The 17,864-nt window shown below is 36.7% G+C and overlaps 1 protein-coding gene across 1 annotated transcript in view; it reads right to left on the reverse strand.

The window, feature by feature from the left end:
- The window catches only part of LOC149803432 (prolyl 4-hydroxylase subunit alpha-1-like), a 58,274-nt gene that overhangs the window by 38,109 nt on the left and 2,301 nt on the right, over positions 1–17,864 (reverse strand). Inside the window, exons 2-7 of the mRNA XM_089953138.1 lie at positions 14,413–14,576; positions 11,895–12,232; positions 11,191–11,242; positions 8,790–8,941; positions 5,125–5,289; positions 4,742–4,809 (exon numbers count right to left, since the gene is read on the reverse strand). Of these exons, the coding sequence (XP_089809264.1) occupies positions 4,742–4,809; positions 5,125–5,289; positions 8,790–8,941; positions 11,191–11,242; positions 11,895–12,232; positions 14,413–14,576 (939 nt within the window). The remainder of the gene's footprint in view (positions 1–4,741; positions 4,810–5,124; positions 5,290–8,789; positions 8,942–11,190; positions 11,243–11,894; positions 12,233–14,412; positions 14,577–17,864) is intronic.

Consider the following 17,864-nt stretch of genomic DNA (forward strand, 5'->3'; position numbering starts at 1 on the left):
TATTCTCTTCGGTCGTAATAAAGAAGTCTGATACATTTGTTTCAGACTTATTAACTCCGCTAAAATGTCCAACAGTACCGTGACCGTTTGATTTTCACCCTCTTGTTTCTTTGCTGCTGCTACTTCTTCTTCTTGCTGTTGTTTTTTTCTTACCTCTTCTTCTTGTTGCTGTTGCTGTAGGAGAAAAGCCTGTTCCGCTTCCTTTTGTCGTTGTATAAATTTCTCCAATTCTTCTTTCTGTCTCTGTCTAAAATTCTCCACTTGCGGTAATGAAGAAGGTAACGAAGGTTCCGGAACAAATTCTTGCGAGGAGAGAAAATCCACAAAATCCCAATTCACCTCTTCTGAAAGTAAGTCCGAGTTCCCTTGGGCAGTCTCCCCTGCTGGTGCACCCCAATGGATTGTTTTCTGAGTTTCCGTCATGTTGAATCACTGTCGCATAGATTGACTGCACACAAGCGCTAGCGAATCTATATAGACTACGTGACGTCACAGACTGCACTCTTCGGATTGGATGCGGGCTGACTGAATTCTGTAACGCGTGTTCGGATTGGTGAATGAACTCAATCCGTTTCAATCCTTCCTGTCCCTATAAATAAGCGCCGTTCACTGCATTGATTCACCTATTCTCGGAGCCTCAACATGTGGACAGACGTTGAATCTTCAATCCTTGTGTCAACAATGATGTTCAGGACGGACATGCTCATGTATGTCCGATCCAAGTGGACCGTTGTCCACAGGACCAACAGCAGCCTGTGGATAAGAAGAGTCTATATAGAGAGACAAGGTTGCCTCAAGAGGACTCTGATGTATGGCCCTGCTGTAAGACGAAGTTTGAGGACAAGAAGATGTCGCAAATGCCCTTTATGTTAAGGGCATATTAACATAAACCAAAGGCCCTTTTCAGGGCCAGCCATATTTCTCGAAAAGAGATAGCCTTTCCATTGCCTACCCTTTTTTTAAAAAATTTTTTTAAAAAAAAAATTCCATGTTAAATTCCCCTTGTCCGTAGAGTATCCCACGATTTTTTGCCATGTTAAATTCCCCTTGTCCGTAGAGTGTCCCACGATTTTTTGCCATGTTAAATTTCCCTTGTCCGTAGAGTGTCCCAGGGGTGTTTTTAATGCTAATTCCCATTGTCCGTAGGGTATCCCCATTTACTACTAACAAGTGTCGCAGACGCTTTTAAACGTATCTATATATCTTCGTTGCTAACATGGCCACAACTTCTACAGATGGATCCAAAGAAGCAATTTTTTCAGAGCTGTTGCTGTTTAGTTAGCAATACATAAGGTTCTGTTTCGCCTTGGACGTGCTAATTTACATAGCAACACGCTGTTGTGGAACGATTCAATCACACATTTGATGAAAGATTAGTCTGACATAAGTACGCGCAACAATTTTTTAAGAATCATGCAGAGCAATATCGTGAGTTGGTGACAGGGCTTCGGCCATTTCTAGCAGCGCTGACCAATGAAACCATACGCACGACTGGGTTAAAACCTGCTAAGGCAAATCGACAAAAGTCTTTCACCCTTCCTCATAAAAGAATTTTACACCCACCCGCGTTAACCACACTCGGAAACTATTTGATTCGATATCGATGTATTTATGTTCTCGGGAATTCAAGGACACCCAACATGTTACCTTTGGTGCAACGGTACACTCCCAACTATGTTTCCTTTGTATCAGATGCGATTGGCTGTGTGTAAATTGACGCATCTAGTGTAAGCATTGCACGTACATGTTGTGCCGAAGACCCATTTGCACAATAATGAGTAGAATTCCTTTAGCTTTCCTGATGTTTTCGGAGCCACAGTTGAGTGCATTCATCAGTTTCAGAGTTTCGTTGATGGCCCAGAATTCAGCTGAGTATACGGAGCATTAGTCAAGGAGTCTGACTCTCAGTGTGTTCTTTTGATGTTTCACAAAACACAATCCAAAATACTCATGCCTGAGTACACTATGATTCCAAATTAATGTTCCAGTCCAAGAATAATATAGATTAGCACTTTGTATTTCCAGTGACATAGTAAATGAATAAATAAATGAATCAAAAAAAAAAAAAAAAAAAAAAATGAACACAGTAATAAGAATGAGTCTCTTCAGCTGTCAGGACTGAAATATTAATTTTAGATAAACAACATGATACAGCTTTGGTTGCAATTACCATTTTCTGTAAATACCCTTAATAATAAAGTTCTCAATTGTAGAAGATTCTGAGGTCAGCATCAAGACTGGGGAGGGGGGCCGAGTGCCCGAGTGGTCTAAAGCGCTCACCGTTACGGATCACTGCCATCTCACCTCTGTCTGCGTGAGTTCGAGTCTCAGGCTCGGCTAACGTTGGTACGTGAGAAAGCCTGCCAGTAGCTTCTCGTGGGTCGGTGGTTCTTCCAGGGGTTTTCCAGGGTTCTTCCTCCACCAATTATACTGGCCGCCATGTATGGCCTATCTTGTGCTGAAAAATGGTGTTAAACCCTACAACAACAACAACAACAACAGCATCAAGACTACAGCTTTTAACTCACAATAATGTACGTGTTTACATTAATAATTATATGAATAATTAATCGACACACAAGAGAAATATTATCTATGTTTTACTATTTGCAAAATAAATATACCTTATCAGGTACACATTAAACTTGAATTTGGACAAGGTCAAATACTAAATATAAATGTATATAACATAATTATAATAATAATAGTTAAGAAAAGCCAACAAATAATACAACTTAAATATATATAACATTCACTCCAACGTATATGGGATCAGAGATTTTAACATATTAATTTACCATACTTCATTTAAGCTTATTTTTTCTCTCGCGAAAAGATCTGAGATACTGCGATTGCGAAAGATAGTTCGTATCCCAAACCTAAAGGGCTAGAATATCTGCTATGTTCAGAGGCGTAGCTATGACATTTTGCGCCCGGGGACGAACTATAAAATTGGCGCCCCAGCCCCATCCCCGTTTAATCACATTTTTGAATATTACCCTTGTTTACTTATTATAATGTAACGTTGTAAGCCTCATTTTGGCGCCCCTGTACCTTGGCGCCCGGGGACATATGTACCCCCCTGCCCCCCCCCCCCAGCTACGCCTCTGGCTATGTTTATAGCACGTATCATCTACATTTAATTTTCATCCAATCATCAAACAATACCAGATTTTAAACATAGTTCTGAAAAATGTTTGGAATTATTTGCGAAAGAAAAATGTTTCATGTTTCGTAAAAATCGCGTCCTTGCTTTATGTGTAGGGCAATCTATTGTGACAACAACTCAGTTCACCAGCTACATGTGTAAGGCTTTGAACTCGACACTTGTATCTGTAACATAATGACCTTTCAATTCTGCCATGAGACTTAGGAGGCGATACAATACACATAAAAATTATTTGTTATGCGAATGTATCTTTAAGGATGATTAAAAACTTTGTATATCCAATTTTTGGATTTTATTAAAGTGTTAATAAATGAATAATTAATTCTTCATTATTATTATTTTTATTAGTTGTTGTTGTTGTTGTAGGATTTAACGCCATTTTTCAGCACACGGCTATACATGGCGGCCAGCATTAATGGTGGAGGAAGAACCCGGGAAAACCCCGGAAAGAACCACCGACCCACGAGAAGCTTCTGGCAAGCTTTCTCACATACCCACATTGGCCAAATCGAGACTCGAACCCACGCAGACAGAGGTGAGATGGCAGTGATCCGTAACGGAGAGCGCTTTAGACCACTCGGCCACTCGGGGCCCCAGTTGTTGTTGTTGTTGTAGTAGTAGTAGTAGTAATATTAGTAGTAGTAGTAGTATTAGTATTGTTTTATTGTTGTTGTTGTTGTCATTGTTGTTGTTGTCGCTGCTGCTGATGATTTTTTTCTCCATTTTTGGGTATATTATAATCTTTCATGTCCGTACGTGCGCGAGTAGAAGTGGGTAACCACATCAGGTATGACATTCCTTGACAATTAATGTCATGACGATTGAAAGGTTTTGACAAACGTTTCGGATTATTGATGCGGATTAAAATGTAGAGGGTTCCAAAGTTAAAGAAAATAAATGTGTGGTTTTCTTTCCAGGTATTGATCAAGTTTGTGATTTGGATTTTTAACGTAGCTTTATCACTTTTTCAGTCATATCGCTACAATGTCTGCAGTGTGGCAATTTATAGTGATGTCTAGCACTGGGACATCATGCCGCAGACAGGTAGCATGATGTCCCACACAGTCACATTGTCATGACACCAGCCGACCAGCCCTAACACTAACATCTTAATGCTGAGTGCCAAGCGAGGCAGCTGTTAGTACCATTTTTGTAAGTCTTTGGTATGACTCGGCCTGGGATCGAACCCACTAGCTCTCGCATCCGAGGCGGACGCTCTAACCACTAGGCCACCGGACCGGTCGTATTGATCAAGATGACACTGAATAATAATAATAATAATAATAATAATAATAATAATAATAATAATAATATCTAATTGTAGATATTGATAATTTTCAGATTAAAAATTAATGTCGAGGGCTATGTTAAGCAGATGCTTTTCATTCCTGTTTTAAATTCACAAAAGATGTTATGTGGATATAGGATCGAGTGGACATAACATAAATTGAACAATGCCCCTTACACATCTCCTTACATGGTTTATACGTCCACTTGTTCTTGAATGTACGAGCTAGAAATGCTATGTTAACGTGAAATATTATGTAAACATTGTACAGGATTTATACTTACGTTTCGCTGATGCGAATCTCACTGAATCCTACTGTGTCCTCTGTTAGTATCACACCGGATCGTTGGAGCTAAAATATGCCAGAAAAATAATAATATGGACTTCAATTAAGCTAAAATTTAGTTTTCATCCATTTTTCAAGAGCTTCAAGGAAGCTAGATAGATGTTAAACCACACAAGATCAATTGTATGTATGTATGTATGTATGTATGTATGTATGTATGTATGTATGTATGTATGTATGTATGTGTGTGTGTTTGTGTGTGTGTGTGTGTGTGTGTGTGTGTGTGTGTGTGTACGTACGTACGAGAGAGAGAGAGAGAGATTCTAGTTGACCTGATTGGCCATAAGTAATTATAAATATTTTTAACAAAGAGATACGTACATTAGGCATCGCAAATTCTTTTAATACATTGGCCTCGTCATCAAATATCACATTGTATAATATGGAAAGTCTGGGTTTCCAATTCATGATTTCTTCCTTGACACGATAGTATGGCAGTATAGACTTCTTGTACACACATTTCAACTCAGACAGTGTTTGTATGGGCTGAAATAGATGTAGAAACAGTGCTTATAGGGATAGGACTTCTAAAGGGATGTTCACAGAGGACCTTAATTAAATTAAAAACAATTTTGAATAATGAATATACTCGCCTAAAAGACAGCTAAAACTGCAAACAATAAAAATACTGATCTGCCGTAGCATAATGCGCCGGAAGATTAGAATCTACGCTGTTTGTGCTACTGATTATTCCTTACAAACCGCACAGACCCAGATCTGTGCAGTTTGCAGGTGGACTCTTCTTATAAGCGAGTACGATATATATTGTGCCAGGAGCGACCGATAGGTACTACTAACTGAGCCACCAGTTAATGTTGTATATTGTTTTAGTCCATGAGAAAATCATTAAAACTGTTTCCTTTTTCCTTCCTGGAGATTTTCCAGCCACTTGCATTCATTATAAAGCAGCATTAAAGACTAAACAGAGACTAAAATATTTACCGAGTTCAGAGTCTTGACTTTAATATTGTATGGCATAGCATATACGGGTATGATTCGGTTCCCAAAAAATCACTTGTACTAATTCAAATGCAACTATTTCCATAAAATGCAGCATAACCAGTTCCGTTTTCTTGATATGTTGCATCCATGTCAATGCGTAACATAAGAAGTCTTGATGCGTATCTGATTTTTTAACAAATCCACTAGATTTCTTCAGGTATAGAGAAAGAATATAAGAGGAATTTAATCAGTGTACTGATGCCTTGAACTGCGTAACATATAAAATCCATGGTCAACACATTTTGTTTATAATTAAGCATCTTTGATACAATCTTGTCTAGTATATGTATGCATATAAATGAAACCAGTAAATCAGTCCGTTATCGGGTGTGTGTGTTTTGGATTTTTAACGTAGCTTTAACAAGTTTCAGAAATATCGCGACGATGTCTGCAATGTGACAGTTTATAGAGACGTCTTGCACTGGGTCCTCATGCCGCAGACCCAGTCACATTTTCCTGACACCAGGCCGACCAGTCCTAACACTAACCTCTTAATGCTGAGCGCCAAGCGAGGCAGCTGCAAGTAAGCACCCGACATCTGGCGATCTTTGAAAAGTGTGAACCGTCAGGTTTATAAAAGATTTTATTCTACAAAGGCTGTTTCTATCAACATTAATTTGCCACCTGGTCACATATCTTTGTATTTATTTAAAATCTCGTACGGATGCAAACACAATTTAGATTGCATAGATGTTAGTATTTGTGTTTTCTCCACCCTTGGGGAAGTGCTACAGTGCAAGAGGACGCATACAGGTTATTCGGTTCTTCCAATTTGATGAGAATCGGTTCTTCCAATTTGATGAGAAATGGTAATTGAATCAGGCACTGGCATCATAAATGAAGTAATGCTTAATCGACCTAGGGAATAAGGAATTCTTTTCTTGTGCATTAATTACTTCAGTTTTGACCACTGTATGTATATAAGAGTATGAGATGTCCATTCAGTATGACAGTGAGCTGCAAAAAGCATACGTTAGGGTTCCTGGTCTGGTCTGGTCATCAATCAGAATATGACTGAAAATGCGATAGTTTAGCATGTTAGATGCCTTTGTCGTAAAATGGAATTTGCCTGCCCACTAACTGAAATAAATATAAATTTATCATACTGAGGATTCTCTGGCATATAACAAGAAATATAATTAAATATAGAGAATTTCTCCGTAGAGTACGAATTAAAAATCCTCTAACCTGTATTATAGTATTATTTGTATTAAAATATTAATTCTGCCTACTATTATCAAGCATTCTTCTATAGGAATTCAGGGGTAGCACTTTCCATTCTGTCTGGTGTATATTTATAATTCTCTATAATTAATTATATATACCTTGATTTCTTTCATAGGAATCCGGAATGCTGTGTAGATGCATGAAAATTCATTACTAGGTCGTCATGCGAGTGTGTCTGCTACACACGAGTCATTACAACACCTATTGAGTTACATCATTTATTTGGTGAGGGAATATGGGCTCGTGTGTGCAGGCAAGTCGATGGGTGCCGTTTACCCGCGGACCTGGGTTCGAATCTCCGTAGAGTACGAATTAGAAATTATCTAACCTGCATGATATTATTATTATTATTATTATTATTATTATTATGGTTCTTTCCGGGGATTTCCTGGGTTCTTCCTCCACGATTAATACTGGCCGCCATGTATAGCCTATCTTGTGCTGAAAAATGGCGTTAAACCCTACAACAGCAACAGCTATTACTATTATCATATATACAGCATTTCCTGAAATGGCTAAAGGATCTCCGAATTTCTCATATTTTCTCGAGATCCATTTATTGACATATTAGAAGATGCACTTTTTTTTCAAACGGGGTTTGGGGGTTTTGCTTTCAAACCAACAACCTAGGCTGATATGTTTGCGCCAAAATTGTTGCACATTTTATCTTTTTATTTGATAAATTTGAGTATTTATATATTTAAACAATATTTCATAATTTAAACAATTTGATATATACAGATGGACATGTGAGGAATGCTTCCTAACGACACAAACATACCAAGGATGCTTCATTGTGTTTGAACTTTACATATGTAACCCACAGTAGTGCCATGCAACTCTTCACTTGGACAGCCTTGTTGAAAGATAAATTGTAGTAATCACCCTTTAGCACATGCAACCAAACTTTATAAGTTTGCTTCAGTGTTGCTACAGATGCAAAACAACAAATATAATCAGTGCAAGTTTTGTTAGTCCTTCACAGTACAACTAAACCAACTGCATCAGTGAGCTGACATTGTATCCTATTGTAGACACTAACACTAACAAAAAGATTATTTTCTCTTCGATAGTCGCTAAGCATTGAAGAAAGCATCCTTAAGGCCTAAACAAAAAATGCACATTGAGTTCAGCCTTTTGACATTTAAGTAGTGTTCTAAAGCAATATGTGTAATTCTGCCTGCTGCTAAAATTCCAGTCTTCGCATTCACATGTAAATAATTTTAGAAAATGCAACTTTTGCTTTATTTTTTAAAAATATTGTGTCCAAATTATTGCCTAATATAAGTAATATGGTTTTAGCACATTTACAACTAGTGTACCAAATTTCAACATAAACGTAGAAAAATGAAGGAAATAAACGCGGTATACAGAATTTAATTTGTGCATTGATGACTTGTATACGTACAAGTTTCTTCATTCCCCTCCCAAACAAGTGTAAAGAGTAATATATATATATATATATATATATATATATATATATATATATATATATATATATATATATATATATATATATATATATATATATATATATATATTTGTGTGTGTGTGTTGTGTGTGTGTGTGTGTGTGTCTCTATACTTCTCTACTTACTATTTCCTTTGCTCTGAATGACATCTCGAGCCATCATTTTTCCAAGTCAATATCGAGCATTCGTGTTAAAATGTGTCACGCTCTAGACTGGAATCTAGAACCAATAGCCTCTGTATTTTTTTATATGAAAAGAACAACGGTAAGATTTGGTTTGTACATACCCTTGGTACTTGTCCTCTGCAGAGTCTGTAGTAATGTTCTCTCGTTTCCGATTCATCGCAGGTCAGGTTCTTTCTTCGGTCTGGCAATGGCATCTTCTCCAACTTGCCCCGAAAATACACAATGTTTCGCTTGACCTTTTCGTCAGAAGAATCTTTCGTAAACGCAATGAAAAATAGAAGAAGAGAAGAGGCACTTATGTCTCCATCGAGTAAGATCTATAGTGAAGAATTTGGTTTATATAACTGACTGCATTATGTTTATTATGTACTGTAATGCAAATAATCCAGTAATCAAAATCATTTAGATTACACAGCTTTAAACCAAAGCATGTATTACATTTTACCTCAAACCAATGATATCCAAGCGTTTAATCTATGACTATTAATGGGGTCCCGAGTGGCAGAGTGGTCTAAAGCGCTCACCGTTACCGATCATTGCCATCTCACCTCTGTCTGCGTGGAGTCAAGTCTCGGGTTCGGCCAATGTGGGTATGTGAGAAAACTTGCCAGTAGCTTGTCGTGGGTCAGTGGTTCTTTCCGAGGTTTTCCTGGGTTCTTCCTCCACCATTTATACTGGCCGCCATGTATAGACTAACTTGTGCTGAAAAATGGCGTTAAACCCTACAACAACAATGACTGTTGATTAGTGTGCTAGAAACCGTCGCGAATACGGGGTCTGGAATAGATGTGGCTCAAAGATTAGCCTCACCCGCGACCAGAAGGTTGCGGATTCAAACAGTAGTGTGTCACTGTACAATGTCTGGAGTGTTCACCTATGCTACGTATTTCAGGCAACAGGTTAGAGTTGAACATTTAATCAAAGTAGCTAAATTTAAATAGGAGAAAATATAATTTAACGTGTATAATAATAGATCGAACAATGCTATGTTAAAATTTAACATTTCTTTGCTTTGTCTTTTACACAAAGGTCTACTCCTTGCGTCATTTGCCCCTTGCTCAATCTGAAGTTGGAGTTTTCTCCCATTCGAGCATATACATTCTTGCTCTATAAACATATATTTCCGTTACAAAAAATGCATTTAGTGAGGAAAGAGACGTTCTTTTCATTTGAAATTTAACTAGCGCGTGGTTTAGAAATGGTAATATTGAAATTGTGTTTTATTTTGCAACTTTGTTCTTTCACTAAGTTCATGCCAGTGCTGGTCTCGCTATTCTGAGAGACAAAAGAGTACGAAACACGACAAAGTTACCTCCCTTGCATCATAAGCTGTAACACAATTGCTCTGCAATTTTGTATGTTTTGTGGAATATCTAAGGAGCCAGCAAGTGTAAGTTCTTTGTTAACATTGTAAGAATGATTATTAAAAACAAACCATACAGCTCACGACTAGCTTTCTTCTGGGCAGGGTAGTCTGTACATTATTACAACATCGCATTCGAGGGATGAGCAGATGGACGTCAGTGGATAAAAGAGTGTGAAAAATTGCTACTGCATCCTTTCAAAGGATCGGGTTACGGTAAAAGCCACGGGAATGGCGTTTTATTAGAATTTAACAGAATTTGTCCACTGTTTTAGGAGGGTATTTTTATTTACAATTGACCCCGGTTCCCCAGGAAAAATATATTTTGGTTGATTGCAGTTTATAAGGTACGCCATACCATGATAGTAAATCTCGGACTATAATAACGGTGTAAAATATTTAAATTTCGTGCAAGCTACCGAATATTCAAAGCAATAGATAGGATTAAGGCTATTGTGATATTTTGTCCTCAATAAATATAAATCGCGTAGAGAATATATCTACAAAATTCATCCTTAAATGTCATGAAATATATATGAAAATTCTGTTCAATTCTATTCCTTCTCGATTACCAAAATTATCAACTATAAACTATTTACGAAGGAGTGTAAAGAAAAACAGGATAACGTTTGGTCTGATACCGTTGTTATTTCTTTATATATCAAGGGAATACATTTGTTGAAATGAAACAGAAATTAAAAGTAATATTTATTTTATCTCCTAGTTGCATTTAAAGTCTCTCTCTCTCTCTCTCTCTCTCTCTCTCTCTCTCTCATTAGCAATTCCTTTTGCGATTGTCCCACAGGAGTAAATCTACAGTGTTAACAGAACTAAGTGAATAAAAAGTAAATGTCGCTGATAAGGACACAATATAAAAATGCTGCAAATGAAATTGCGTCTGGCTTTTATTACGTGATAAAATAAGCAAGCAGGAATTGTTCGGGTAGACAAGGATTGATAATAACGAGGATAATACAGAAATGATAACAAAATAAAAGTGTAACAAAAGCTAAATGAGGCCGTATACCTAAGACCAAATCCCACTGTGGATATGTGGAAAGGGTGTTGTATATACGAACAATGTCATTTTGTAAATTGGTATGTACCTTGCATCAATTGTTTTTGGGATTTATACTCACCAAATTCATTGTAAAGTTCAAGAATCTCCAATGATTTCCATGGCATTCCATACTGTTGCGAATAATTAAGTACACAACAATTATGTACATAGTTTATCAAACGTTTGTTTAGAGTGTTATATGTATTATATATATATATATATATATATATATATATATATATATATATATATATATATATATATATATATATATATATATACACAAATATTTAACTGGAAAGATGATTGCGCTCTATTTAGTTTCTATCCATTAATCATATGATAAAATCTTCAAATATTATTGCAATTGCCCAGCTTCATCAACTTTTTCACGAACGAGAATTCCATGTTATGATTATCAGCAAATGTTTATGTTAAAAGCTGAGGTGGAAGTACCTTTGGAATATGGCTGGATTTTGTATATTCCACAGGCATTTTAGCTGCGACACCTTCGTTATACAACTGTCGCCGATACTGTATTTTAAAGAACTTATTCAAATTCTCTAAATAGAATTTTACCCGTAACTCAAGTTTAATTTGCAAATGATTCTCTTGGGAAGAAGCCGTTTAAGCCGTTTAATACATATATGTGTGTGTGTGTGTGTGTGTGTGTGTGTGTGTGTGTGTGTGTGTGTGTACCACGAATTCTGATACAGTTTCTGAGCAATGGATCTTAAATAAATCTGGGACTTTACCTACATTAGTTGTCTACATTAGACTCACCTTGTCGTACGCACTTGCAAGTCTTCGAACCACTTGCACCTCTTTTATGTTATCTTCATTGCCTTCTGTTGACTGTATTGTCTTTAATAGGGCCTCTAGCCATTTTATCGCAGCGTAATGTTGGTTTTGTTCATCGGCAATATCGGTTATAAAAAGCACATCAGCTGACGTCAGTGGGTCGGTAATCGTATCCATTATCTGACCACGTATCAGTAGTTCTGTGTCGAGGTTGTATACGTACCACAATCGAATCAGTGCCATTGCAGTCCCGATAACGTCGTTTTCAGTGACGTTCAGGTGGGTATCCAATCCGATGCGAGACATGGTATCCGCATATTCTGTAAAAAGGAGACTTGTTAAGATAAAATGTATGGATCGCTTTCTTGTACAAAACAATTTTAAAACACGAAAATGTAAACGAAGGAGAGAGAAGTATAGTTTTGTTTTGCGCTAGCAGAATAATAAACAAATAGTCCAGTTGAAGCCGTGGAAGTCTCGTACTCTAAAGGTTTCTTTCTATATCAGCATAAAATTGTTTGTCTCTGCTCACCCACCTTTCTTTCCAATCATTATCTCCATATTTATGTCTCAGCTTGTGTATTTCCGACTTGATAAATCACAGTCAATCTGTTTGTCTACCTATTCGTCAGACTTGCCTGTCTGTCTTCCTGGCTCGGTGCATGTTTATCATATTGTTTGTTTGTCTGTGTATCTTTGGTACGTGATGGATTGACCATTTATTTTACGTTCATTGAAAGTCTACTCTCTTAAAAAAAATTGTTTACCGTGCCTGAATACATGTAAAATAACAGTCAGAATCAGTCATTTGCAGACAGCCAATCAGAAGACGGCAACCAGTTCACTGACATGTGACACAAACTAATCCTTCGTCACGAATTGCACACATTGACCCTTAGTCAGGAAATCATACAAACTGACCAATGGTCACGAAGTCACATAAACTGATCATGGTCATGAAATCACACAAACTGACCCTTAGTCATGAAATCGTTATATTAGTAATCTCCATTGAACTATACTGCCCAAGTTATCTTAGTGAAGTCCAATGTGGAGGAACATGCGTTTGATTAAACTACAACTTTAATTCCGATTTTTTTAACTTCTTTCACTCTTGTTTCCCGATGTCGAAATGTGGGAGCTACGGCGACTGTTAAAGGAAGATGTATTATTCATTTGCTTTTGCAGTAATATCTATCGTTTACTAGAAATGACAAATATATCAATTTAACATGATCTTATTCACCGAGAGGGAGAGGGTCGCTGTTCCTTATGGACCTCATCAATGCACGAAGTGATCAAAACACTCAAAATTAAGTCGGCTGGATAAAAGCTGATATCAATGTATGTCTGTCTGTCTCTGTATATGTCTCTGTCTATGTCTATGTCTATGTATATGTCTGTCTGTCTCTGTCACTGTATGTCTGTCTGTCCGTCTGTCTGTCTGTCTGTCTCTATGGATACCTGTATTTTGATTGATCCAATTGTCAATATTGTAGTAGCTGATTCATATACAATCCAATGGGGGGTGGGATTTAAAAAAAATTCAACAGTATTTATTGTACACCGTGAACATTCTACAATCACATCTTTCTCTAGATCGATCTATAATGCTAAAACAATGTTACATCATATTTTCTTCTTTACATAATATGTTCGTGATAACTTCAACGAACGAATGTGCCACTACGACAAAAAAAGATACTCACGTTGACAAGAAGAAAGACGACAAGTCAGCGACACAGATGACTTTACCGGCTCATGTCACAGTGATAGCTAGTGTCCCCTACCCCCACTGCCCCAAAACAATGACCTAAAACCAAAGTCATTTGAATAATGTCAAAATTTAACTACAGCTTTCATTGTTATACAAATTGATAAACTTTTGTGAAAAAACCCAGATTTTCCTATTTAAAAAAAAAAATTGTCTTTCCGCGAATTGTGCCGCCCAGCTGCCTTGTCTAACAGTTCAACTCTAAAACAACGCCACCACCATCAGTAATAATAATAATAATGTGTGTGTGTGTGTGTGTGTGTGTGTGTGTGTGTGTTGTTTTTTTTTTATTTATAACGTAGCTTTAACAATTTTTCAGTCATATCGCTACATCGCTGCATTGTAGCATTTGATAGTGATGTCTAGCACTAGGGCATCATGCCTCAGACATGTATCATGATGTCCCACCCAGTCACATTATCCTGACACCAGGCCGACCAGTCTTAACTCTAACCTCTTAATGCTGAGCACCAAGCGAGGCAGCTGTTAGTACCATATTTGTAAGTCAAAGGTATGATTCGGCCGGGGATCGAACCCACGACCTTCCGCATCTGAAAAGGACGCTCTAACCACTAGGCCACTGGAAATAATAATAATAATAATAATAATAATAATAATAATAATAATAATAATAATAATAATAATGATAATAATAATAATAATAGTTGTGAATGAAGCAATCAAACAATCAAGCAAGGAAGCAAATAAATTATTAGAAGGGCTTACTCTTTGCAGCCTGATTCTGTAAGCAGTCATCACACAATATCAGGTTTGAAATTTGGTTCCATCTATTGTACATGCGATACATTAAGTGGAATGCGTTTATCGGGTTCTCTACGAAGTGTTCCTTATTTGATTTCTTTGCTTGGAACTTCACCTCTGTCAAAAATCTACAAAATAATAAAACATACTTTATGTGTAGAAAAATCCAATTGTACAATGTGTTGCGTATCAAAATTATATATATATATATATATATATATATATATATATATATATATATATGCACCAAAAAACATTGTAATAACTGATAATTATCACAGATTGCTGCAAATTGTACATAAAGTCCTTGTTGTGATTAAAGAGATTGTTTTAAAAGTATCAAATTTAGCATGTACTCTTGACGTTTTCTGCCAGGTTCTTAGCGAGATGTTAAGTGCAGCAGAACCATTTAATTCTTCTTCCTCAAGGGTGAAAATGTAAAATAAAATAAAATGAAATAAAACGTCACTAAAAACGCAGCAGCTGACGAAATATTTCCACAACACTGTGTGGACAATTGAATTCTAAGCAAGTCCCATGAAGAAACACATCGGAGAGTATTCGGCAATTTTAAATGAGACTGTTTCGCTGTATTTCAGATAAAATGAGTCAAGAATAATTGCTTTAATTGATCCATATTGCACATTCATATGCTTGTCACCTCACTCCTATGATCCAAAGGTAGTATCCCTAAACCAAGCCGACATGTGTTCTTGCTAAGACTGCATATACAACTTGTCCTTATCTTAGCAACATCTACACAAAACGTTAATGTAATCGAAATTTAGGAAATGCTCCATCACTCCAACAACTCATTGTTGTAGCTGGCAAAACATAATAGTCGTCTTGCTCTTAATTACGATATGGACAAGTACACTGCCACATTTAGTAGATTTCCAAAATCTGCATGATGGGAGAGATACGGACTGAAGGACGTACGAACAGAAGGGGTAAAACTAAGTGTAGGACTCCCATGATTTACTGGTGGACAAGGTCTCTGTTCAAGAACAGTTATCGACCATAAGCATATTTGGTAATCTTTAAATAAGATATTTACACGAAAAGTATATGGATAAGAGCTCTGCGTGCATTTTTCTTTATAGCCTTTCCATTTGACATAGGTAATTATATAAACATGTCTTAAGCAGTGTTGACTGACATGCCAAAAGAGCCTACAATGGCATATCTTAACAAATTGGGGCTTTTTGTAACTAATATATCTCAGTAAATATATTATATATCATAACGCCGATTGGTTTTCTGCTTTTTCAATTCGACTTTGATGTGATTTCTAGGTATCGACTCCTCTACTCAATTTTCTTCATATAAAACCTTCAACTATGGACGTTGAGTGTAAAAGCATAGAACATGAACGTTTCGCAATACCCTGATGCAATCTGCAGTGGATATTGTCTCCAACACATCAAAACATCTTTCAATGAATTTCTTCTACATGTACGGGCCTTGGCGCTCGATTTGAGATTTTCACGGTGACTGTTGCCTTTAAGGGCATTGTTTCTAAATAATATTTCAAAATATTTTGTTTGCCAGTATTGTTAGACTTTTTAAATGCAAATAAAGACATTATATTTCCAGCTTCATTTGAAACAAGTGTTCTGGCCGCTTCTTACATAGTATTTTTTTTCTTTCAATTCGTGACCTGTGGTGACTCTAAATTTAGTTATCATTATTTTACCAGTACAGTTTTGCAACAATGTTGTATTCTAAAAAAATGTGAAGAGAAAACATCCACTCATAGGACGTAAATGACTGAGAGTTTCGACAACTGGCTAAAACGAGTACATCTTAAAAGTTCCAAGAGCCGATTTGTACATTAATATTGTGAAAGCATGATTCATAATTTAAACGTATGCACTGCATTATTTCATTAAATGTAATAATATTGTTACATGCCAGGGATCTTTACTTGACCGAGCAGTGTCAAACCCTGGCGCGATTCCCGCTAGAAGTCTTAAGTTTACACCAAATTTCCAATGACTTCCATACAACTTAAGCTGTAAATTAGAAAGCCCGACATGTCCGTTCTATACATAAATTTTACTTTAATCAATGCAAGACCACAGATCTCATAACCTGCCAAATATCTATCAACCTCACAACTGCATGGTTTCTCTTCGTTAGGTTTCCGTGCCGCCAGCAGTTCACGCAGTAGAGACTATACAACTATCCCTTAACACAGGGAACTATTTTAACTACGCTACGTTAGGCCAGTAAAACTATGGTTTCCAGGCACATTTCGCCAGTACAACTGCATCACCATGGTGACATAAACAGTATCTGCTAAGTCCCTTCTAATTGATTCCATTGTGTAATTTACCGGTTTCCTACCGTAAATACTGCCACTTGCAGTCACACCACCAATATGCAACACTACATTTTGGTAGGGACTTTGTTATTACATGGACACTCATTCGGTTTTGACCTGAATTCCCTACTAGTGAACCATGGCAGCATGGAAACTCACTGACACTTCACTCCGTTACGTTTGCTCCGAGTAATTGGCTAATTATTTCGGGCTAAGGAATATTTACTACATAGTACCGAATTCCAATAATCAGACAAGCAATCACACAAATCTAAGAATTCCTTAAAACGCGGCGATATGACCAAATGCGCATATTCCAAATTTATTACATTATCAAAAAATCCCAGCTCATAAAATGAAGTTAAATTTTCAAATCACAAAAGTAGTAAACTCATGTAAATGTAAGAACATCGTCTCCTTTAATATGTGATCACCTGTATCAAAACGTAATTGTAAGGACACGTAATAAGATTAATTGAAAAGAACACTGTCAGCAGTAGTACATGCAATAACGTCATCTCACTTGTGATAACTGTATCAATTGTAATTGCAAGAAGACCTTATAAGAACACTGTCAGCAGTAGTACATGCAATAACGTCATCTCACTTGTGATAACTGTATCAATTGTAATTGCAAGAAGACCTTATAAGAACACTGTCAGCAGTAGTACATGCAATAACGTCATCTCACTTGTGATAACTGTATCAATTGTAATTGTAAGAAGACCTTATAAGAACAATGTCAGTAGTAAATTAAAGAGAATCATCTCACCTATTTATAATAAACTAAATTAAAGATATTTATAACTAACAATAATTGAAGTTAGCATCACTAGTAAATGAAATAAAATAATATCAGACCTCCGCCCCACACCTATCCCTCCCAACACTGATTTTATATCAATGTTTTCATCACAGTACTAATGATACTTTGAATAACGGTCTATATGATCTTCGTAATGAAATAAGTTTGACCAAAAACACCTCAAGAAATCCACACAGCTTATGCAGACGAAGTGGACCGTTACAAGTGTACATCGTTATTAAATATCAAAACTGATCGCAGGGTTGCCGTCTTTACTCGCTTATA

The sequence above is a fragment of the Sinohyriopsis cumingii genome, chromosome 3 (assembly GCF_028554795.1).
Source record: "Sinohyriopsis cumingii isolate HCF-2022 chromosome 3, ASM2855479v2, whole genome shotgun sequence".
In the NCBI taxonomy this organism is placed as follows: domain Eukaryota; kingdom Metazoa; phylum Mollusca; class Bivalvia; order Unionida; family Unionidae; genus Sinohyriopsis; species Sinohyriopsis cumingii.